Source organism: Meleagris gallopavo, chromosome 3, assembly GCF_905368555.1.
Source record: "Meleagris gallopavo chromosome 3, MGAL_WU_HG_1.1, whole genome shotgun sequence".
Lineage (NCBI taxonomy): Eukaryota > Metazoa > Chordata > Aves > Galliformes > Phasianidae > Meleagris > Meleagris gallopavo.
The window spans coordinates 70766773-70792113 of record NC_139406.1 but is presented as its reverse complement, the minus strand read 5'-3'; the positions used below and the strand labels follow the sequence as shown (position 1 = coordinate 70792113).

Here is a 25341-nt window from a genome sequence, read left to right as displayed (position 1 = left end):
ATTTCTTCACGGATTTCCCTTTTTCTTTTCCTCCTTTTCTGACTGTATCAGTACCTTGACTTCTGGCAGCTTAGAGAGGCTCTGGTTAATAGTGTGCAATACAGCGGTAGCATGTCCTTTAAATAGCAAAAATATCCCTGAGAGGTATCGAGCATTTTATGCTTTATTATTAAATTGAGATAAATGATTTATACCATTTCTAAGTACTCTCATGTCCTCCTCTGAACTCACTTCATATGGACTCAGTCCTGAAGCACTTGGCTGCACAATGTAGTGGCTGTAAGAGGTGGTTCTCATAATTTTTTAAAAGCGCATCTAAGACACTTCTAGAAGTTTCCGTGTAACATGTTTCTATAAACAGATGGTGTGAAACGATGGTTTTATTAATGCTTACTTGGATTGACCTGCATGTCTCTGAGTTCTGCTGCTCACAAATAATGTTCCAGTTCAGAATGATGAAACATTTACGCTCTCCATAATGTCACGTATTACACATTTATAAATGCATTAGAGGTGGCTAACCAACAAAAATTATAATGAAAATTTTGCTTTGATTGAAAAGCAAGGGGTAAAACGTCATCCTCCTTTAATCTACTTACTTGCAGTCTGATGCTTACTGAACAATTTAATAAGCATTGTACTAGTGGATGGCTGTCAGTATGTGTATTTGGATATCTCTGAAGTAATAGGTTCTATACTGATTTATCAGCTTGTTGCTATCATCATCTGAGTTTAGGAACATTGTTCTTCTGATTGGGCCCCTGTCCTATAAAGCGGCTTCTGTTTAAAGTGCTGAACTGTGAGATGTTTGCAAATGTGAGAGCTGACTTTCAAACTGAGATAATTGCTGACGTTCTTTATCTTTTTTGGCATCATTTTCAATAAATGTGTTCTTCTGCTCTAGGAAAGCAAGATTATAAGAAAACCAGACCTATGTTAAGAGCAACAAGATTAAAAGCAGAGGCCAAGAAAACTGCACTAGGCGTGAAGGTAGAATTCTCTTTGATAGCTTATTCCACCTTTGTGTATTTGTTGTTTCTTTTCCCCATAGATGTGCTGCATGAATATTGATTTCTGAGAGATATTGTTTATGACACTTCAAAATCTAAGTGGAATGCCAGAATCTAAAATATTTATGATGAATTGCTTTTACTTAACCCTGAAATAACTAGAAAACTGGAAACACTAAAAGATAGTCCAAGTTCTTGTTATGATGCGTATTTACTTAAATGCCAAAATATTGTGCACTTAGAAAATTGATCTTTTTGGGGTGCCACTGTACACACAAAACAAATGCTTTGACTAGTTCATATTGTTACAAAATTAACAGTAAATGTCTTCTTTCTTCCTCTTCCTTCCCTATACCCAGGAGTAATTTAAAGACAAGGTTTAAAGACACATGTTGTAAATTCACAGCATCATTATTTTAGTCTACATCCGTGTGTAATGCCTCTGACTTGGAAACAATAGGCTTAAGTAAGAACAAAACACCTGGAGAGATACTGAGCTTTATTTTGGAAATGTCTCTTTTTCAGGAAGTTATGAGGTATAATAATGGCCAATTGATCATGACTGTGAATGTGAACAAGGAGGACAAATAGGAATACTCTATGCTATCTACTATCCTATATCATCAAAATTGAATTTTGCTGAACGTAAAACGTTGTTTTATCTAGGTTGCATTTGATATTTTTCCATCCAACTTTTTTTTTTTTAAATCAAAGTGATGCCCAATTAACTTAGCAGCAAGGATAAAAAAAGTGTAAAATAATTATTAAAAAAGATTAGATAGCTGGGTTTTCTAGTGAAAGAAAGTAAAGAAATGTTAAAAGGAGGACATTTTCTTGTATCTGGCAGATGAGAAATCAGTTTTTTCAAGTTATAGCAAATGCCAAGGTATTACTACCAAGCTGTAACAGCTGTTGAGCTGCCAGATGATGTATTTGGTTGTCTTCCAGAATTTGCTATTATAATCATGAAACAGTGCTTTCTTTTTGCTCCTGATTGCTGATCTCGATCAAGCATTACCGTGCGATGCAGTATGTTTTCACAACATAATCTCCTCAGTTAGTGCTGTGTGTCAGGTTTTAATGAGAAAAAGTAGATTGCCTTTTTTGTTTAAAGGATAGATTATTAACCTTTTGTGTTTGATGTTTTTTTCCTTCTCTTATTAAATTTTGCTTTTTCTTTTCATTTTACTTTCAATACATTGACCTTTTAAAAGTGATGTTCTACTTGGAGACTTTTACGGTACAGCTTAGTTCTTTAGAAATATACAAGTTTTATGCATATGTCATACAAGTGAGAAAAGTAGGAGCCTTAGTCCTCAAAACATGTTTATTTCCTTTGTTCTTAATTCTTGAAAGCAAATTGAGGGAGAATGGAAAAGCATATGTGTAATCATATGTATAGTGAAACTGAAACATTAGTGAATAAGAAGAACAAGAATTGTTTATTCTGTACAAATGTGTTCCGGCATATTTTAGTAGAATGCCAGCTTTGTTGCAGTTACGAATGACTTTTGCCATCAACATGCTCTCCAGTATGTGGGGTGTTGTGTTCTTGGGGTTATCCTAGTTGAAATGTCTTAGGTTTGCAATTCTGCCTCTGTGAAAGGAAGGAAGGATGGAAAAGAGAGAAAGGGAGAAAGAATGGAAGAGAGGAAGAAAAAAGATTGTTTAAGATGATGTCTTCTGACTGTAAAGTCTCTTGCACACGTGGGCCTTAAAATGTGATTGATCATCCTCAAACAGATCACAGTCATTTGCCTTGCTTCCTAATTGCTGAGAAAAGCTGACAGAGCTTAAGCAAAAGGGAAGGGAAGGTGGACACCAGGGATGTGCTTATGGGGAAGGAAGGCAAGACCTTCTCACTGAGCCTTAATGCAAACAGCCTTAGACTTGCTAAGTATTAAAATACTTTCACCAGAATAATGAGAGTCCCTGTAGATTAAAACGCTGCCCTTCCACTGACCCAACGTATGGTGCTCAGCGCAGCAATTAGGTAAACTCACAGCTCTTTCCGTTTCTCAGTGACAACACTTCAGCTTGCTTTATCCCTTCAGCTGGGAGAGGCTGCTTGGTGATGTGGCTTCTGTGTCCCTGGGGAGCACCCTCCCAAGCTGACCCTCTCTCAGATAAGGATTGCTTTGCTCCATCCATCCTTGAGTTCCTCTCTCTGCCCAAGAGCAATCTTATGGCAGATATTTTCATCCTCCACACCAATCCAAAATACTGCTATTTTGTCATCTGGATAAATTTGGAAATGAGAATTTCTTGAAATCTCCTTGGTGTTAAACCATTCTTATGCCTCTGACAACTAGAAAAAGCAGAAGATTTGAGGTCTCATGGTATATACATTTGTGAAACTATTTTGAGGCTAGATGCATGTTACTTTAATTGTTTGTTTCCTAATATTCCAAGCTTTGAGTGTGCCTGAGCTCTTCATTTGGGAAGATACTGTCATAGCTGTCGCTTCACGTTAGCAAAGTTAGCATGGTTCACCTTCCTAAGGGTGAGAATTTTGTATTTTTATGTGATGCAGACTGTGATTCTGTGACAGTTGATTAACTTCAGTCTGTGTTGAGGAAAGAAAAGTGATATAATTACAGAGCAATGTAATAAGTAGGCAGCACTTTAAATAGAAATGTCCAAGGTTCTTGTTAAATGTTTGAAAAAACACATATTTGTGTATTCACCTTTTATTGTTTATCTGTATTTGCTACACTATGCAATATGCAGCAGTTCAAAATATATTAACACTTTCATAGAAAAACCTAAGTTGCTTTTTAAGTTACTGTAAAGGAAATATATGTTTGTCATACGATATGTAGAAGTAGACGCTCTCTAGGAAAGAGGGATATTTTTACAAATCTTTGAAAATTCCACTTACAACATTTACACCATTGATACCTCTAGCACTGTTTTCCACTAGGATTTAATTCACGGGGAGAACAACCACTAGTTGTAAGCACAAGTATTTAGGGAGAAAGAGAAGAGGACTGGAAAACAGAGGAATGCAGTCCTCAATATTTATCAGGATAATGAAATTCAGCTGTTGTGTATTTCACCACAAGAGCTGACAACATTTGCTTTAAGAAGTCCCTATAAATGACATAAAACTTTCGAGAACCAATCCCCTGGAGATCCTTCACATTTCATTGCTGGCATACTAATTAGCTTGTCTTGTCAAACTTTGATTGCCTTGTCATTTTAATGCAAGGTTTAAAGTAACAAAGTTTCTTTCAGTCACTGCCATTTAGTACTTTTTAATTTCCCCAATGAGAGATTTTATACATGTTGATAATGTCAAAGAAGTAGCTAAGCACTAATAACTATCAAAAGTTAGTTCAAGCAAGGTGACCACGCTATCATGTGGTGTATAATGTTTGTTCTTTAAACATGTTTAAAAATTGGATATTGTAACAGAGCTATTGTACAAGCTCTGTTTGTATGTATGATGCTAATTGCAGATGGTTCCAAATGTATGGTGTCTCTTGGAAAAGAGACCCTGTCTCAAGAAACAACTTGGAGGGAAAGCGGTATGCTGGATGTCTCCTGGTGTTAGCATATGGCAAAATTCTTTGTAGCAGTAAAAAAAACACAAAAAAAGCCTCTAGGCCTTCTCTATGTGGGTGTTTTGTTGTCCTTCAGCTGGTGCTGGTAGAAGCCCACCTGGGCGTGCTGCCCAGGCGAACCAGCAAGGGCTCTACATTGTCAATGCTAACTCTGCTTTTTGTGAGTGAAGAGGTGCCAGCAGGAGGGTGGTGAGAAGAAAATAGTTTGAGGAATGTGCAAGTTCAGCCCTAAATAGCTGGGGTTTTGTAGGCAGAAGCCAGTAGTAATGGGAATTCTTGAGGGAAGATTGTTTTCACAGGCTGCAAGAATGAATCAGTGGTCCATGGGATAAATGATGAAGTTTTCTCTCTTGGTGAAAAGCAGACACAAATCTGAACAGTAGTGTGTTACACCCACTTGCAAAGACATAATCAACTGCAGAATAGCACTCCATAGAGAATTATTAGCAATACAGTACATTGATTGCACTAAGGAAAAAATACTTCCTAGCAAAGTGTGAGCTTACTGTCTGTCATTCTTTTGCATATATGCTTAATCTATTGTTTATCTAGCTAGCTCACTATTAAGAGTTTATCTCATCTGGCATAAGTTATGTACGAACAGATAACAAAACATTCCTAGTGTATTTTGGCAAAGGGTGTTCTCTAATTTCACGCTGTTCATAATCTGCTAAGTTAGTGGACTACATTTGCCAAGATATGTTGGGAATACAGTTTCATAGCTTTGCAGAAATTAAGGGCACGAGGGACTATTAGATCATTTGATCTGGCTTCTATGTGCTACAGATCATAAAATTTCATCCAGATACCTTCAAGGAAATCCAAGCACTTTTGTATGGCCAAAATGCTGTGTCTCCAAACTGGTTTATGTGTCTCACATAAAGAGCAGGGCAGCATAATGTGCCACCAGTGAACAAAGCGTGATAGTCCCAGTGATCCCAGCAGTCAGACTTTGATCCTTGACCTTGAAATGGAAGGGACAGAGAGGAAAAATGCGCAAAGTGAAAAGAAAAATCAGATTGCTCCCATCTGACCCTGGCCTGACCTGTACACTTAAGCACAGTAATCATGGTGGCTTTCAACTTTGAACAAGATGCATCAGGCAGAAGCTTAGGAGGATTTTCTGTACTGTCTCGGAGCAGTGGTCTATCTTTCTCAGGCTTTGGCCTCAGTTATGATCAATCTCTAACCCTTCAAAGGATAACTGAAAGGAAAACCAGAAAAACTTCATATCTCAGGAATGAAATCGGTACAATTAAAGGGAAATCATAGAATCACAGAATGGCTTGGATTGGAAGGGATCCTAAGCATCAAATTCCAGTCCCCCTGCCACGCAGGGCCACCAACCTCCAGTCTGGTACTAGACCAGGCTGCCCAGGGCCCCATTCAATTCATCCACAGCCTGTCTGGGCAGCCTGTTCCAGCACCTCACCACTCTTTCTGTAAAGAACTTCCCCCAACATCCAATCTAAACCTCCTTGAGTTTAAAACCATTCCTCCTTGTCCTATCACTGTCTACCCTTATAAAAAGTTGATTTCCCCTCATTTTTATGATCTCCTTTTTAATACTGATGTGCTCCAGCACCCTGATCATCTTCATGGCCCTCCTCTGGATCCTCTCCATCAGGTCTAAATTTCTTGGAAGAGAAGGAAACTGATCTTGTATAGAAAAGTCTGAAGCACAGAAGCATGAACTATCATTATTTTGAACAGTCTAGTACTCCAGAAGCTGCAAATACAGCACTGACCATGTCAGCAATCCCAGTCATTCCATGACCCTGAAGGAGGAAAGCAGTCAGCTCCCAAGACTAGCAGCAGGGATTTCCTTTAGCATTTGTCCAAGTTGAAGTATTCTTCCCAATAGCTAAAGAATATATATTTCATGCTATTTTATTTTGTTGAGAAATATTATAAAAGATGTACAGCCATAGAAGTCCAATATTCTCCCAAAGAGGCAACTCAAATGTTCAATCATTCCTTTTCCTAGGAAACGGCATCTTATTTCAAGACTTAGCTTCAGAGCTTATCTAACCTCAGCTGGACCTTGAGAGGTTCTTATAAACAAGGTAGAAAGACCTCACACTGTGAAGCATCTTACTTAAATACAGGTATATGGAATATATAGTTATATGTTGTAACCAAGCTACCTCTCATTCTTCTCTATAATAAAATAAATACCAGTCATCTCCCTATTGGAAATCCCGTTCCACATCTAGAGAATCACACCGAAGGAGTGGTTACCCCTTAAATTATAAGACCATTTTAGAGTCAGAGGTTTTCAAGGCAGAATCCTTCACTCTATGTGTACTGCCTACATCTTCGATAACTTTATATATTGCCTTTATTTAGCTGTGTTAAAATGAATCCTGCTGCTTTGTGATCACATAGCCAGATGTTTTAGGTGACTTTGCAATAGTAGTTTGTCTTCATTATTTGAGGCCATAATGATCTTTGTGCCGTCTGAAAATTTTAATGATCAAAATTACTGATAAAAGTTAATTTTTGCTACCTTGTATTAGATGTAGAATCTCCTGCATTCAGGATGTAGGTCCTGGGTTTTCTGGGCAGCCTGGTCTGGTGGTTGGCTACCCTGCATGTAGCAGGGAGGTTGAAATTAGATGATCATTGTAGTCCTTTTCAACTCAGGCCATTCTATGATTCTGAAGCTGCCATGTCATCAATGTCAACAATTATTGTTAGTTATTATTTTTAACCTTGTAAAAATATTTACAGTGAATGCCCAAATAAATCCTTCCACTTAGAAATAATAACAAGATTTATTTTCAAATCCAGGTACCATTTTTTTACTTCTATATAAGTATCCTTGGTCCGAATGCTTTTCCTCTTATCCCTTTTCAGAAATTAATTGGGATAGTTAAACATTTCAGAGACAGAAATCTGTGGTAATCTTTCACCTGGATTTAAGATGGTGTCAGTTAAAAAAGGTATGTTTCTCTTTGGAGGACAATAAAATGTAAGTTAAGATGTAAAAACTCCAAAATTTCCTGAGTGTGGCACTACTCTTTTCTTGTGGTATATGATAGTGTCATACACAGCATCCAGGTTTGCATTGCCATAGCATTTTTTTCCACATCAGGTCCTTCATTTTTTTCATACCTTTTTATTCTCATTTAGATCCCAGTTCTGCAACTTATTCCATCAAAGCAAATCTGAGGACATTATCTGAGCATTTTGGCATGAGAGACATAAAACTGACAAAAAATGATAGGAGAACTATGGTATCCCATAATGGCACGTGTTTCCTTTATGGAAAAAGTTTCTGACAAAGAGTTCTACAGAAAATATTCAAAGTATGAGAAAATATAGTAGAAAATTGTGTTCCTTTTACAGGTGTCTGAGCGTATTTTGGAGTTTGAGAGCAGGGATGTTATTTCCTAACATTCTTATGGAAGAAAAAAAAAGAGGGAGAAAAAGCCCTGTGATCATTTTAAGTTTATTTATATTGGACTTTTTTCTGTATTGGTTAATTATTCATGTTGAAATCCTCTGAGTAAATGGATTTTGCAGAGCGGTGATAGGGATGATCCATAACGTGCAAGAGAATGGGAACTATATATGCTGAGCAGGGAGTATTTTAACATTTCATTTCTATGCATGGCTTAAAATACAAATAGCAAAGCCTGATAAGTATAAAACAAATTAGAATGACAATATGTACTGTTGTTGCAAATACAGTGCAGTGGTGTAGCATCTCATTTGCTACTTACATTGCAAAATTTATGTTTCTAAAAGTTCATAAACTGGATACAATTCTTAGGAGACTGTATATCCCTATCTGAGAGCCAGGCATCTTTTGTTGGACTATTTATTTTAGATTTTTGTTTCTTGGCCTTCTTCAGTAACTCAGAATTAGGGTGCTTGCATAGTTCTGGACTAGGAATTTCAATAAGGCCTGTCATTCCCAGGGTTAGTAAATACTGTTCCAGGCACCTCCTTCCTAATGCCTGTTTGAAGAAAGTAATGTTCTCTCACATTATTCGCTGCAAAACTTAGGCAGAGAGGAATCTCATCAAAGCAGATACAGAGAATAAAATCAAAATTGTCCCTGTTCCACTTCCCAGAATACAAATCTTTAGTGCAGACGTTCCCAGAATTTTGCTGCTGCTACCACAAAATTCCGCAGGGGAAAGAGGACAGAAGGGAGAGGGGCAGAGGACTTACTGTAAAGCAGAAAGGACAGCAAGTATGGCATCCAAACGAGGGAAAAACTTTTTAATACCGGAATGAATTTGCTCTCTGTGTCAAGTGTGAACAGTGCCTGCATTGCATGGTTTTGTTGTCCACTCTGCTGAGCAGATGGAGCTTGCAGTTGTATGTCACTTGTTTATTACATCCTCTTAAGATTAGTAGCTGTGTGGCCAGATGGGTCTGGGAGCACAGCTGTGGATACAAGGAAATAAATGAAACCTGTCTGATGCTGCCGTGCCCTTTTGTGAGATACTGACGTGTTGCAACTGCAACAAAGCAAAATCACTTTCTTTAATATTTTAGTGAATTAGATGCATTTTCTTTAATCAAATCATATGAAAACAGGAAAGGAAGGCTCAGAGGATGGTATAACTCTAAGAGGAAAATGTTGTTGAAATCTCCAGCAAACAGCCTCAGCCAATTTACAGGAACAATTTTCATGTAAAATAAATTCCAAGTGCACATCAATTAATCATCCACATAAAATGTAAAGCAAAAGTTTCTATAGAACAAAGACTCCCATAGAGCATACACCAAGGCAGTAGTATTTCAAAGTTTATTAGATGGCATATGTTGAATTATTGATCCAACATTCTGATAAACTATATAATGCATTTATGTAAATGCAAATGAAATGCTGTTCTCTAGAAGAATGCCAGATAATGGGCTAGACTTTAAGAAGTGAAACTAACACACTTTTAACTCTTTCATGGCAGTAGATGTGCAAAGTCAGTCACAAAGCAACCACAAACTGGGAGATCCTGAAGGAGTCCATCCTGTGGTATAGACCTCTACACCTGACCTGTGATGATGATCTGTACTCCACTCATAGTCTAAGGCATTTTTAAAGAGTATTTGTGTGACTTCTTTTTGACGTCTTGTTTAGGACACAAGGAATCTTACACTGGACAGGGTCAGATGCTCTCCTGTAACTGAAAAGGTTGTCTGATAGTCTAGATGAACTACAGCTGTCTCCATTCAGTCCCACTCGCAGAGTAAGGTTGACACACCATTTTCTATACCAATTCAGGTTACTTACTATAAATGCATTGAACTGTTTTACTCCTCTCTTTTTAAGTGTATGGGTGTGTTGTTCTGATGCAGATGATTTGTAGGTTAGCATGAAGCTGAGATTTTGAGAGATGATTATTATTTCTTTTTTGAAGAAGGAGGATAGTTTGTGGAAGTGAGCAAACTCATCTGAAGGAACATAAGGTTTTTTTCCCAAATCTATATTTCTGCTTTTATTGTCTAACAAAATGACAGTCAACACTATAAGGAGAGTGTGGTGCTTTACTGGAAAATAAAAACTTAAAAATGTGAAACACTGTGACATTGGAAATAGTGTTAAAAAGAGGATGTTCACACTCTGATTTGTTATATCTTAGATGTAAAGTTGAAGTTTTAACTGAGTCCAGCCTTAAGTTAGAATATGATGATAGGCATTCACATAATGAGTATGATGTTTAGTACAAAAACATTTTTCTGATTCTGAAAGCTGCTGAAATCATGTATACTTTGGAAGACATTTTTATATTAATTAAGGAAGATGCAGCGATTTGTAATATTTTATGGGAAGAGAGGCAAGTGCAAGTGCGAATTGTTGTGCTTTTTGCCTTATTGCAGAGGGGAAGGAAGAAAAGTTTCATCCAATTCTGAAGGATTTTGTAGATCCATATTGTGATGCATGCCAGGAGGTTGGGAGGTAGAGGTAGCAATTTTCATTGACTTCCAACATACTGTGTTTGCTTCATTAAAAAATTACAAATTTGTTGGCAAAAAGCAGTAACATATTGCTAGAAAACATCAAAATTCACAGTGTAAATTCATAACTTAAATTTGTGTTCAAAACTGTGGTTCATGAGTTCCGTGTTTTCTTTTAAAAAGGAAGGGATGAAATAATAAAAGGATAAAAGCTCCCATTTCTAGGTCAAGCCAAAGATCTTTAGGCCAAATATTTCTGGAAGTGTATCAAACTTAAAGAAATGTTTACTAAGTAAAATGGATTTTATAACACTCTGAAATCTAATCAAGAAGAAATCATTACACAAAGTCTGATGTTATTTTGCTGTGCAGTGTAGAAGGGACATAACATTTAAACTTGGTTTATTTTAAATTATGATACTGTGTCTAACAGTTTCGGTCTTAATTTTTTTCTCTTACTTCTACAGGAAGTTGCCCTTGTCCTTGCAGCTATATTGGTACTTCTGTTGGCTTTTTATGCTTTCTTTTATCTTAACATTTCCAATGAAGTTGACCTTGATCTGGATCCAGATGAAAACTAGCAGATGCAATGAATCTATTATCAAGATTTCTTCAGCTTGAACAAGACTACGTAGGAACACACAGTCCCTTCCCGGGAGACAGTAAACAATGCCATTTCTTGCAGTCCAAATTTGTAAGTTTTGCAACACGTTACTTCTACATTCCAGATCTCCAGAAGAAAGGAAGCACACTCATGCCCTGCAAGCATATTTGGTTAACGCCAAAACCAGGAGCTGCAGCACAATACAGGAAGTTTATTGTTTACATTATATTTTCTCAGGCAGAGAACTTTGATGTCAAAAGACAGGTGCTATTATTATCTTGGGTATTGATGCTGACTTCACAGGAGAAGAATCTGCCTTGACTAAATTTAGGAATCAAAGCTTCCTAATAGCTGAATTACGTTCTTTTTCTTTTCCCAAAAGAAAGCGGAAATATCATACAAAAAAAAAAAAATCTTTTATTGATTTGTATTTAAAGTATATCAAACCCCCCTCTTTCTTTATCTCCCTTTTTATCTTTCTTTTAAACATGTATGCACAAATGCGCTCCCAAAGATGGAAGAAATTGTAGGAAAAAATTATCTTTTTAGAAGCAGTCTGTCACCTCCTATATGGACTTAATTTTATGTCATCCCAGATTCTGTGTGCCCATATATCTACAGTAATCTTTTTCATTCTTTTGCCAACTGTTCAGCACACATGTGTTCTGTCAGAAATGGCACCTGGATGACAGAAGCTCTAACATTCGCATATGCCTCTGAAACACAGTTCTTTGCCTCCTGTGCTGTCTGAACTAGTGTAAATAGAAAGTTCAATCGATGTTGGGCTTAATTAGTATATTGCTCTATTATTAATATAAAGTCAAAGTTGTATTTTAATTATAATCTTCCTGCTGGTTGTGATATCAACTTGTTCTACCTGTTTGGAGGGTATTGTAAAAAAAAATGTGTATTTCCAGTTATAAAATCATTTTTATCATCAAACTAATGTATGAAGTTGTGAGTATTAAGAATCCTTTCACGTATACTTCTTGTAAGTGGGAAAATCTTGGCTCCACGTCATCCTTTAGTTCTTGCAAAGTATCTTTTGGAATATGCAGTGTGGATATCATTTCTGATGCCTTTGATAACCAAAAGTAACTTAAAGAAGTTGGTATGTCAAAGCAGCTGCAGGGAGCTTTAAAATTTTGGCTTTACCCTGTTCTGCTTCAGTTTTGGCATATTACTGAGCTTGTGGTTGTAAAGGATTTCTTCTGATCCTTCAAAAATCTGGTCAGATTTTCTCTAGTTTCTTTTATTTTTGAAACCAAGAAAAGCATGGACCCACTGCTGCTGAATGTGTAAGGGAGTTAGGCAGTTTGACTTCCGGAAAAGTTGATGTAATTTTGAAATTTTATTAGCAAACCAGCTTCTCTTAATCTTAGGTACCCATTTCAGTTTTAGTTGCAACTGTGGCATTTACTGACTTGTTCTGGAAACACTTCACTGAGTTTCCATATAGTGATTCTGGAGACAAGGGCATACCAAAGTCTAGCAACTATTGTAATGGAAAGTATGTTTATTTTAAATTGACACAGTCCCATTATCACCACTTAAGGAACTTAGCTCAATACAGTTAGTTTTTAAACCATACAGTAACTATGACCTTATATGCCATGAGTCTCTAAGGATACACTTCTCTGTCATACTCCTCATTCACTTTATGCAGTGCAAAGCAGCTCCTCTAGAAATATAGAGTACACCATCTTCCAAGAAGAATATGAAAAAGAAATACATACATGCAATTATTTCTTATTTTCTAATTATGACTCTTACAGATATTCATGTGCCTGATAGTCTGCTAATGCTCCTATAGATGACCAAACTCTTACCGACATGTTGCATTTATGGCGAAGCATTTTCTGACACATGGCCCTCTTTTCAGTGGAGAGAAATGCTCGTCACAAACTGTCTTCTTGGATGTGACATGCTGTTTGTTTCACCAATGGCACACCACATGTCATAGAAGCTACAGACCTCTCCTTTTACTTTGCATGAGCAATTTTCCTGCTCCATAAAATACTGGAAGGATTGCTATGTTAATGTTTGTGTGTAGCTCCCTGGGTGATATGTGGTCTGAGAATGACGCGTGGTTATCACCATCACACAGGTTGTCTTGTAACTTGCTTTCTGAATCAGTCATATTAAAAAGCATGCTATTCCAACTGTCAAATTTATGAACATGATGTTCTTAGAAGATCTGATTTCCCATAATTATGACTCATAGACAAAATCAGTGTGCGTATGTGTGTGACTGAAGCAGCTTTCCTGATTTGTGGCGTATCAATCCACAGTGCCCACAAGTGCCATAGTTTGCACTGTTGGCTTCATTTCAGTTAGACCTTTTCATTTACATGAAAGATAAATATAATGAGAAATTTTTCTGTTGCTTAGATAAACTGGATAAATTTCTGTTCAGTGTACATAGAAATACCTGGTAAATATTGCAGCAAATACAGTGATTCTCTTATCAGTACAATAATTTCTAATGGGACCATGTCAATATTTTTTTAAAGCTAAAAGCCTCTACCTCTCATCAAATTCTTCATCCTTGGTGTTCTAAAAGGCACAGACACAACAATATTAGAATTGAAGTTACATTGTGAGCTTTCTCATTCATGAGTATCCTGAGTTCAGGATCTGATTTACTCCAAGGGGATCATAATCCAGCCTGAAGTTATTTCTGTTTTCTAGAGCACTGTTGTGTCCATAGCTGTAGGTATGTCTTGCAAATATATGGTTTATTTTACCTTGCTTATATCTCAGATTGAAACATGCCTCCGCATTTTTTTGGGGCCATCTATCTTTGTATGAGTTGCTTAGTGCTTGTTTTAATAATAAATGGATTTTTACTCTCTTTGTGCTCTTGTTAATGTTGGATGTGTCGCACTGAATTATATATAAATTATAAAAGACATTAAGGCAATCTAGGTAGCACAGTGTTCCAATCTGAGCAGTGATACTCGCCAGTTTTAGAATATTTGGATTATTCTAAGCATTTCTAACCCCTGAGCTCATATTAAAACTAAGTGTCGCCTATGAATACTTAAAAGACAGTAAAAGAGAGCTTTCCTTGGCATCCTATCAGTACAGCAGATCTTTTTCTGCAGATGAAGTTGTTCTGTGTACCTACCATCAACTTCAGATGGATTGGTTTTATTATAAAAATAATGCTTTTATACTGTTGTTTCAAAGACAGATTGCTGATCAAATCATTTACAAAGGAGCTCTGGCATGACTGGGTAGTTTTTTTCAAGGAAATTCACCTTTGGGGACAGAGTGGAATTCAGGCTGCTTGTGGAGTACATGGAATTTCTTTGAGGCAGAGGCTGCGCAGGAGATGCCTGTGCAGGGCTCTCCTGCACTGGACAGGAGTGGATGTCCCATCTGGAAATGGCTCTGGCTAGGAAGGCACTACAGCATTCCAGCAGTGATTTTGCTCAGTAAATATTTCCTCAGCAGTTCTGCTTTTCCCTTAGAAGCAGAACTAGGACACTGACCATCTCAGGACAGAAGCCTCAAACTAATTTTACTTGTGCCACTGGTGAAAATTGCCAAGGAAAGGCTTTAACTCTTATTTCCTAGAGTCCATAAATACATTTTACTGGAAGTTTAGGAAGCATGTTAAGCATTTCCCTAATGGACCCCAGAGATATATTTAAACTGTTGTTGAAGAACACTGTATTTAACGTTCACTGCTGCGTATCATACAGATGTCATATGATTCGGGATGTGTCGTTGCTCCTTCCATTCATCAGACCAGCTGCAGCAGGGACAACATGTACATACATAACTGCAGAGATACACAACATGAACAAACTCAGATGTTCATTTAGGTGTACTCCAGAATAGTTGACCTAACAAGTCGTGTTTGAAAACAGCTTTTAAACCCAATCAAATGAAGGCACAGTGAAAGTCCTACCAAACTACCCATCCCATTTCCAGGAAAATTGCTATGTAGGAACAAGTTAATCTGCTGACTTAAGAAGTTGTAAATGCTGCCCATTCAGGGATGAAAACATTGCTAGCAGCTCCCAGTAGAGTGATGATTCATTTTGCTTTGATATGGAATTGTGCCTATAAAAGGCACAACTGAGCCAACTGGTGATGGTCAAATGCATTCAGGACAATTCTCTGTAAAGTACTGAACTTGAAATGCAGACTATGCAAGTTAGGGTGCCAACAAACAGGTTATTACAGGTCTTGATCACATTTCAAGTTTTACAGTAGCATAATAATTAGTGATGTTTATGACTAAGAAAATAACACTATGGCACATCAATAAGACAGCTGAAATGTGATGTTGGAACTGCTTCTTAAAAGATTTTGTAGTGGATTATGCCCACGCTTTGGGAAATTAATCCATGAGATGAATAAACTGGCAAAGATGCTCTGTGATTATATAGTTACAGTATTTTTCCCTGAAAGGGCCCATGCCGATATTTTGCATCACTTTTCCTCACCGTCCTCTTTGTTTGCTGTGTTACAAACTTTTGTGGATATATTTCTACACTTTTCCAGGAACAGAAAATAGGGGTTTTTTTGTACTTTATGATTGCATTTAAGTTGTAGAATCCTCTGCTTTTCTTCCCCCCTCCCTTAATCACAACCAAATTGGTGGGGAGACAGCCAAAATGTTAGGTACAAGTGTCTCTCAAGCAGATGTCACACCGCTATTTTTTAGCTCGTTTAAATGAATAAACATGTAAAACTGTGAAGTATTAAATTTTAGATTTTTTTCATTAAAAAAAAAAAAAAGGGACAATCTGTTTACTGTCCTTAATTGAGACAACAATCCTGGTGGCTGCCAGTTTTGACAGTTTTAACGATGAACTATAAATATTGGGACAAATCAACTAACCGGTGATTGTGAAGAAAAGTTCAAGTGGAAGCCTCATTTTGCGTGCCTACTTTTTTGCATTGCTGTATTTTTTCTAACTTAAATAATTTACACTGGTTTTGAGTGCTAAAGCCACAAATAAATACATGACCAATCAAACAATAGTTGATTCCTTTGTCTTATTTTTAATCACTGAAAAGCAGATAAAAGCTGGCGGCCCTGCAGCACAGTTCATGTCTTGCCCAAAATCATAGAATGATAGAATCCTTAGAGTTGGAAGGGACCTCTAAAGGCTATCTAGTCCAACTCCTCTGTAATGAACAAGGATGCCACAGCTAGATCAGGTTGCCCAGGCCTTATTCAGCCTTGCCTTGATGGGGCATTGTCAACGGTTTACGGGCTGGTTCGGCCCGGTTCCGTGACTAGAAGGGCGGAGGGATCCGCGGATCCGCGCCCCCGGAAAAAAAAAAAAAAAAAATAAGGGACCCCGAAATAATTGAAAACAGTGGCAACAATCTGAGGTAAAACAAAGTAATTTACTAAATATGATATCAACAGAATTTTATAAGGAGAGAGAATGTGAAATTGATGGTGGATCGGCCTTACCACAACGCTGAGATGAGAAGCGCAGGCAGAGAAGCGCAAGCGAAGCAGCGCAGGCAGAGAAGCGCAAGCGAAGCAGCGCAGGCAGAGAAGCGCAAGCGAAGCAGCGCAGGCAGAGAAGAGAGCATCAGGTGACCTTGCCGGGAGTTATATCTCCTCGCTGACCGCAAAGCCCCCTGGGGAAACGTAGCTGCTCTTCTCCGCTGGACAGGCACCCGGAACTTGAGCATCAGCAGTCAAACCCCCAGTACATTGCATGATGTTATGATGTGGAATACAGATAATGAAAAATCATGAAACCATGACATTCCACCCCTTATTCCACATCACTACATCATGCTTAATATAGACAAACAAAATATAAACACACGCACTAGGAATTACTGACTGCACTCCCTCAACATCAAGTTCCCTTGCGGTACACATTGAACATCCCCGTTTTCCTGCATCACCCACCAAGTGGACCCAGGTCCCTGGGCAAAAACAGTTCCACGAAGAGGTTTGTCCTTCTCAGAGGCTGGAATAACCCAAACTGCCTTTCCCAACATATTCTTTACATGTACAACAGGGACTTTATCTCCCTCTACGGTATGTAGGGAGCTGGACTGGGTTGGACCACCACGATTGATAGATCCTCTGGTATTGACTAACCAGGTGGCTTCTGCCAAATGCTTCTCCCAGTGCTTAAATGTACCGCCTCCCATTGCTTTCAGCATAGTTTTTAACAACCCATTGTATCGTTCAATCTTACCTGAGGCCGGTGCATGGTAGGGAATATGGTAAATCCACTCAATACCATGACCTTTAGCCCAGGTACCTACAAGAGAATTTTTAAAATGAGTCCCATTATCTGACTCAATTCTTTCTGGGGTACCATGTCGCCACAGGACTTGTGTCTCAAGACCTAGTATGGTATTTCGGGCGGTAGCGTGGGGTACTGCATAGGTTTCAAGCCACCCAGTTGTTGCCTCCACCATGGTGAGCACATAACGCTTACCATTACGAGATCGTGGCAAGGTGATATAATCAACCTGCCATGCCTCCCCATATTTGTACTTTTGCCATCGCCCTTCCTCCCAGAGAGGTTTCATTCTCTTGGCTTGTTTAATCTGCTCAAAAGCCTGCTGCTGCTCAGGACCCCACATAAAATCATTCTTCTTCCGTGTCACCTGATAAAGGGGGCTTACAATGAGGCTGTAGTTTGGAACATGCATTCTCCAAAAACCCACTACACCCAGGAACGATTGTGTCTCTTTCTTATTAGTGGGTGGAGACATGGCACTGATTTTGTTGATCACATCTGTTGGGATGTGACGACGGCCATCTTGCCACTTTATACCTAGGAACTGAATTTCCTGGGCAGGCCCTTTCACTTTGCTTCGCTTAATAGCGAAACCAGCACGCAGAAGGATCTGGATTATTTGCTCTCCTTTCTCAAAAACTTCCTTTGCTGTGTTGCCCCACACGATGATGTCATCAATATACTGTAAGTGCTCAGGAGCACCTCCCTGTTCCAGTGCAGCTTGGATCAACCCATGGCAAATGGTTGGGCTATGTTTCCACCCCTGGGGCAAACGATTCCAGGTATACTGAATGCCCCTCCAGGTGAAAGCAAACTGTGGCCTAGATTCTTTGGTCAAAGGAATGGAGAAAAAGGCGTTAGCAATATCAATGGTGGCGTACCATTTGGCTGCCTTTGACTCCAATTCATATTGGAGTTCTAACATATCTGGCACAGCAGCACTCAATGGGGGTGTGACTTCATTCAGGCCACGGTAGTCCACCGTCAGCCTCCATTCTCCACTGGCTTTACGCACTGGCCATATGGGGCTGTTAAAAGGTGAGTGAGTCTTGCTAATCACTCCCTGATTCTCTAGTTGGTGAATCAGCTTCTGAATGGGGAGCAAGGAATCCCTGTTGGTGCGGTACTGCCGTCTGTGCACCGTTTTTGTAGCAATCGGTACTTGTTGCTCTTTCACTCGTAGCAACCCCACGGCAGATGGATCTTCTGACAGGCCAGGCAAAATAGACAACTGCTTAACACCTTCTGTGTCTACAGCAGCTATTCCAAAGGCCCATCGATACCCTTTGGGATCCTTAAAATATCCCCTTCTGAGGTAATCAATACCAAGTATGCATGGAGCCCCTGGGCCAGTCACAATAGGGTGCTTTTGCCAGTCTTTACCAGTGAGGCTGATTTCGGCCTCCAACATAGTTAGCTCTTGGGAACCTCCAGTCACCCCATGAATATAAATTGATTTTGTCCCTTGGTGACTCGAGGGCATTAGAGTGCACTGTGCACCAGTATCCACCAGGGCCTTATATTTTCGTGATTCTGATGTGCCAGGCCATCTAATCCACACAGTCCAATAAACTCTATTATCCCTTTCCCCCCCCTGGCTGGGGGCAGGGCCCCTCTATTTGTTACCTTCATGGATTTATCAGCTTCAGGCACGGTTGATAGTTTGTCTATTATATCTTCTTGTTTGTTTTCCATTCTGTCCAGCTTTTCAGCTACCTTTGTAATGGCTGAAACACAAGCTCGCAGAGGGCTTAAATGTAACTCAAAGTCTTGAAGTTTATTAACCAATTCACTTATAAGGGGTCTTCTTTCCCCTCTGCCATACATTGCTGCAAATGTGCTGGCGTACCTTTCTGGTGCGGTCTTTGTGAATGTACGCCACATGTTTGGTGTACACCTGACTCTCTCGGGATCATGCTCTTGGTCTGGCTCGTCAGGAATGAAATCGGGGCTATGTAGCATTTCCACCACAGCATATTCTCTTAAATAACAGATGCCTTCTTCCATATCAGCCCATTTCTTTTTCTCAGGCATCAGATCATCTTTGAAGGGGTATCTTTCTTTTACAGCTAACAACATCCGCTTCCAGAGGGTAAAGGCCTGGTTCTGGCATGTACTAATACCTCTGTCAATGGCTGAGTCCCTAGCAATGCCACCCAGTTGGCGAGCTTCTCTACTATCCAGCCACACACTGTTGGCCCCATTGTCCCAACATCGAAGTAACCAAGTGGCAATAGGCTCATTTGGGTGACGTGAAAAGTCTTTTCTCAGACTTCGAATTTCATTCATTTTCAGAGATCGATCAACAATAGTAACGATATCTTGCTCACCTCTTACTCTTTCGGGACTTCTTGTTGCCCTCATTGGCGCCGGTGACCGTGGTCTTACTGAGGGCCCCTCCCCTGGACTTAGGGGTGCTTCTTGTGGATCTTGGAGCCACTCCTCTGGACCTCTCTCCTCTTCTTTCTTCTCTTCTAACTGAGTCGAGATTCGTTTCATTTTCCGTCCTCTTACAGGGGCAAGTGACATCAATTGTGGTGCTTCTTGTAGTTGATCAGGTTGGTCAGTTCCAATGCTCTCATCCTCCAGTTCAGCTCGGAGCCTGTCTCGTTCGATTATGAGAGTATCTAGCTCAGATTGGAGGGTGTCTTGTTGAGATTGAAGACTGTTGAGTTTGGATTGCAGGGAGTCTCTCTCAATTCGGAGGGCATCTCTCTCAGATTGGAGGCTGTTTCTCTCGACCAGGAGACTCTCTCGCTCATTTTGCACTGTTTCCCTGAGACTCTCCTTTTCAATTTCACAAACTCTCTCCCTCTCCAGGATAGTATTGAATAAGGCCCGGTAAGCATTAGCCAGGCCCCAAATAATTTGGGCCTCCTCAGATCTTCCTGAGCCGCGACATTCCTGTCTCAAATATCTGTTTAAATTTTCAGGGTCTTTCAGGTGTTCTGGAGTAAAGTTCCATGACACCGAAGATTTCCATCTCTCTAAAGTCTCACCCAGGCCTCTCCACATTCCCTGCCACTCAGTATTTACTGGTTTTGGGGCAGACTTCCTCAAAATATAATAAATACTAATAATAAGTGAAATGGTGAGCAGTACATTCACGGAGATTAATAACGTGATCAGGTGAGCATTGAAAATCCGCATAAAGAATTCAAAGGAGAGGCTGGAAACCTGCTTAAAAATCCCCAACCCTGTAAAATTAGCAGCTCCCTCTGGAATGGTATGCCACATAATATGCAGATGCCACATAGTTATTTCCATCCATGTTTTCAATTGGCTATATATACCTATTGCTCCATAGAGCAAAGTGGTGAACTTAATTAAGGCCCAGTATGTTTTTAGCATTAAGAAAGAAGAGACAGTGGCATGCAGCCCCTTAAAAGGCAGTTTCAGTAGAGAAAGCATTTTTTCTCTTTTTTTTTTTTTCTTTTACAGAAACAAGATAGCAAGGCTCAAAGTTTACAAATATCCTAGAGTATTGGCCGTCCGCCTGGACTTTTCAAGGTCACGCTTTCAGACAGTACTGGTGAAACAGATAAACTTTCCCAATGAAGCTGTCTGAGAGCGGAGAGAGAGATTTGTTCAAAAAGCTAAAAAGCAACTGTTGCCCGCATTCTCCACCAAGAATGTCAACGGTTTACGGGCTGGTTCGGCCCGGTTCCGTGACTAGAAGGGCGGAGGGATCCGCGGATCCGCGCCCCCGGAAAAAAAAAAAAAAAAAATAAGGGACCCCGAAATAATTGAAAACAGTGGCAACAATCTGAGGTAAAACAAAGTAATTTACTAAATATGATATCAACAGAATTTTATAAGGAGAGAGAATGTGAAATTGATGGTGGATCGGCCTTACCACAACGCTGAGATGAGAAGCGCAGGCAGAGAAGCGCAGGCGAGAAGCGCAGGCAGAGAAGCGCAAGCGAAGCAGCGCAGGCAGAGAAGCGCAAGCGAAGCAGCGCAGGCAGAGAAGAGAGCATCAGGTGACCTTGCCGGGAGTTATATCTCCTCGCTGACCGCAAAGCCCCCTGGGGAAACGTAGCTGCTCTTCTCCGCTGGACAGGCACCCGGAACTTGAGCATCAGCAGTCAAACCCCCAGTACATTGCATGATGTTATGATGTGGAATACAGATAATGAAAAATCATGAAACCATGACAGGCATCAACCACATTTCTGGGCAACCTGTTCCAGTGCCTCATCACCTTCACCATAAAAGTCTTCTTTCTTATATCTAACTGAAATCTACCCTCGTTGAGTTTGAAGCCATTTCCCCTTGTTCTATCATCACAGACCCTGCTAAAAAGCCTGTCCCCTTCTTTCCTGTAGCTGCCCTTTAGATACTGAAAGGCCACTAGCAGGTCTCCTCGCAGCCTTCTCTTCTCCAGGCTGAAGAGCCTCAGTTCTCTCAAATCTCAGTCTCCCAAAAAGGTGTTCGTTCAGGTCAGTAATAGAAGTGAATGATATGAAGAACTTCACTTTGATGAACTGTAGAATAACTAAGCAGCATATAGATCTTTGAGTGCTTGCCATGTCGCAAAGAAATTGTAAGAACTTACAATTCTGTAAGAGCCACAGGAGGTGAGTATGGAACACGGTGACCAACTGATCACATTCTGCCTGGTAATGAGAGTGGAAGGAACAGAATTTAAATGGCCAATTCTTACAGCAGACAGCTGCCTTGCAACTCGTCGCGTTGCTGGAGAAGAGAGTGGAAGAAAGCTGAATTCTGACGTCAAATCAGAGCTCCCTCGAATTTTTTATTTTTCATGTGGCAAAATGATAAAGATGTCTGGGAGAAAAAAAAAAAGCGGCTTCTCTGTAAATCAATGATTCATTTATGTAATTAAGGAATAAACTGGGTTTGGGGTAGTTATACAAAGCATAGGTCTGGCTAATGGTTGCTACTTTCAAGTAAAAAATTCACATTATTGCAAGCGAGAATAGCTTTGTGTGTGTGTTGTTGAGTTAAATGTAAATGTTCTTACAGATATTGGCAATATCTTCATTTCTCTGGAGACACTTTCTCCTGTGACACGAACAGCAGAGAGGACAGATGGGGAGGGAAGTGGCAGGGGAGCCCTTTTGCTGATTCTGCAGTCCTAAAGCATCACCCTCACTCAGAGGGGAGCTGTTGGTGTTTAGAGTAGGACTGCGTGCCTGCATTGCTTTGGACAGGCTACAAAAGAGAACAGAGCAGCGCTTAACCTACAGGGTGAGTCTCCTACCATCACTGGTGCCTGATTTCTTACCACAAATAAATAGAAGCTGAGATGTTGAGGCTTTTTAATTTTATTTATTATCTTCTCAGGGAGGTGCCAGAATAATTGTTTTTTGTTGTCCTTTTGAAAATTGTTTCTACGTAGTTGTTTCCTTTGCCTGGTGTCTGTAGGGCTGCCTACTGTTATTGGTAGGAAGCTATAGGCATTATCCTTTTGCAAGAGGGGATGCCCTTCCATCTGCCTTGCTCTTGCAGGGCAGAAGCTGAAGTTGTCTCATGTAACTATTACTTTATGATACAGAAAGACATACTCTGCTTTGGGAAGGACAGCAAAATCTGAAGTCAGGAAGGTTTTATTTAGCTTTCTTACCTCAGGGAGCCTTCACACCGGCCCACATGGTGAGAGTTTTTATGTCCTTATGTGCTTTTGTGTCTTTTGATGACTTCCTTCAGCTTTTCATTCTGAAAGACAGCTAAGGTGCTATGGTTTTCTACTTAAAGAAGGGCTGTTTTAACAACTGTATCATGGGTTCTTGCTGCCCTAATGAGCTCGTGACTGTTCCTTCTTAAAAGGTAGATGATCATATCTGTGTTTGTCTGTTCATTAATTGTAGCTATTCTCAATCTGCTCTTCTCAGGCACTACTTACCTTTGTGCCACTGTTTCTCTGCCCTTTGAATAATAACACAATGTACTGAAAAGATAAAACAGTAGAGGGGCTTCTTCAGATCATTACCAAAGCCACAAATTCATTTAAAGTTGGGCAATATATGTCAGAAAAGATTTCCAAGAGTGCTATGCAGATTTTGAGTATGAAGAACAGCCCTTTAAAACCTACTGTATTCCCATAAATGCCATTTGACAGTCTTTGCCCTTATACATGAAGATATGTGGCATTGAAATGAGTTAAAAACGTGTGTTAATCATGACGGCACTTCAGATTTTTCTTCTCATAGACAGTCAGCAACTGCTCATAATTAATAGAAACGCTGTGTTTGTAGGTGATACCATTTGGTCAAATGTACCATCTCATCTGAAATGTTACAGAACGATAATTTACCCCTTTTGATTGCATTAAAACAGGAATTACTTATTGTATATATGAATTTCTTCAAAGACTGATGCTGAAATCTGATAAATTCTTAGAAACCTCAGGTCTATGACTAATAAAAGCAAAGGTTTTGCCATTTTTCCTTGTCAGCTAGTTTTACTTTCCATATTTGGAAATTTTCAAGTTGATACTGTGATGAAGTGGGTAATTCCTGAAGGGCAGCTGAAAACAAAGAAAATAAATGCTTAAGAGACTCTCCACCTCTTGTATTCACACTGCAGTGACTGGGCTATATTGATGTTACAGGGTGATGGAGAGGCAATGCAACTGAGACTAGAGCCTAGAGCTATGTGAAAAGACACCGTGTACTCTTGCGTCAGGTTAGCACAGAGATAACAAAAGATGAAGATGCTGAAAAAGTGACTCGGTGTCCCTTGGAGCGAGAAGTATTTGCTGAGGTTGTTTGGCAGTGAGGTACCAGATATGTCAAGCTCCATATGAAGGGAGGAGGGAGCCCAGGCAGATGGATCCCAGGACATCATCAGGGACTGGATGCAGATGCACTGCCAGATGCTGCTTCTTATGCACTCCCTCCTACGATGGCATAGACCCAAGAAAACTTACAACAGGACTCTTGTGAAATCTGTCTCTCCAGGAGTCAGAGTTGAGACCACGAGAAGCATCTCTCATGCTAAGTATGATGAAAAGTTGGTCACTTCAGTAACAGCTTAATATTATAGGATCTGCAAGTGCTAAAATAAACCTTCCTTGACCTAACAGCAGGGGTTCATTTGTGAATGAATCTTTGCAAAAGTCTGGGCACCTTACAGATAACCAAACAGTTTATAATACTTGTAATGGGGAATGTATGCAGCTGAAAAAGAAAAAACATTTCAACGAGAAATACTACAATTCTGTTCCCGAGGAACTATAGAAGCCCATCTCTGATGGAAACTGAAGAGGAGTCATTCACACTAATGATGACTGCCTTCTTTCATCGTCTGCAAGTAACAGTATTACACATCTCTCCACCCAGCCAACACAAATACTTTAATTAACAGGATTACAAGACACCAAGCTACCTAACTGCCCCACTTTAGAGAGCCGCAGAAATAAAGCTTCGTTATAAATATAAATACTATTAATAAAGTTCATTAAATTATAACTTGCATAGATACCCCACTATTATGGGCCTCGCAGACAAATACCAAAAACAAATCCACCAGCAAGTGCTGGTGGCATGTGCTGTGAAGATCTTCTGTGTCTTAAGGAATACAGAGACTAGCACATGTGTGAGAATTTCTGTCTTATATTGCTCCTCTCATAAGGTGTTCTCTGACCTTAGCATAGGCTGTGAGCTGAAGTTGGCAGGCTAATCAGGAAGAAAAGGATGATATTCTGTAAAACCTCCGCTTTATGCTTAATCGTTTAGAAGCAGATATCACAGATGTCCTTGGAGATGAAACTGGGGTAAAGTACTCCAGGAAAGACACTGTTGTACCTCTTTGGAATCCACAATAGAACAATCTTTGGGCCTTGTATGTCCCAGCAGACAAATAATCAGTGATGTGGAAGGCTGAATGTAAGGTCCTAAAATGAGGGTAGCAAACAGCAAACAGTGCAGTCCCTTCTTCCAGAACCTCAAATCCACAGCCCGAAGGAGCTGGCTAATGGAGAGGCTCTGCCTCTGCATCCAAAACCCAAATGTTTGGCCAGCTCACCCTACCTGGGAGCC

General features: G+C 39.7%; 1 protein-coding gene across 5 annotated transcripts in view; it reads left to right on the top strand.

Moving 5' to 3' along the window:
• Nucleotides 1–13947, top strand: part of TRIQK (triple QxxK/R motif containing) — a 62076-nt gene extending 48129 nt beyond the window's left edge. For all 5 annotated transcript variants that reach the window (XM_085221408.1, XM_085221411.1, XM_085221407.1 and 2 more), the window contains 2 exons: nucleotides 905–990; nucleotides 10957–13947. In XM_085221408.1, the coding sequence (XP_085077534.1) occupies nucleotides 905–990; nucleotides 10957–11070 (200 nt within the window). In that variant the 3' untranslated portion in view covers nucleotides 11071–13947. The remainder of the gene's footprint in view (nucleotides 1–904; nucleotides 991–10956) is intronic.
• Nucleotides 13948–25341: the final 11394 nt, after the last annotated feature.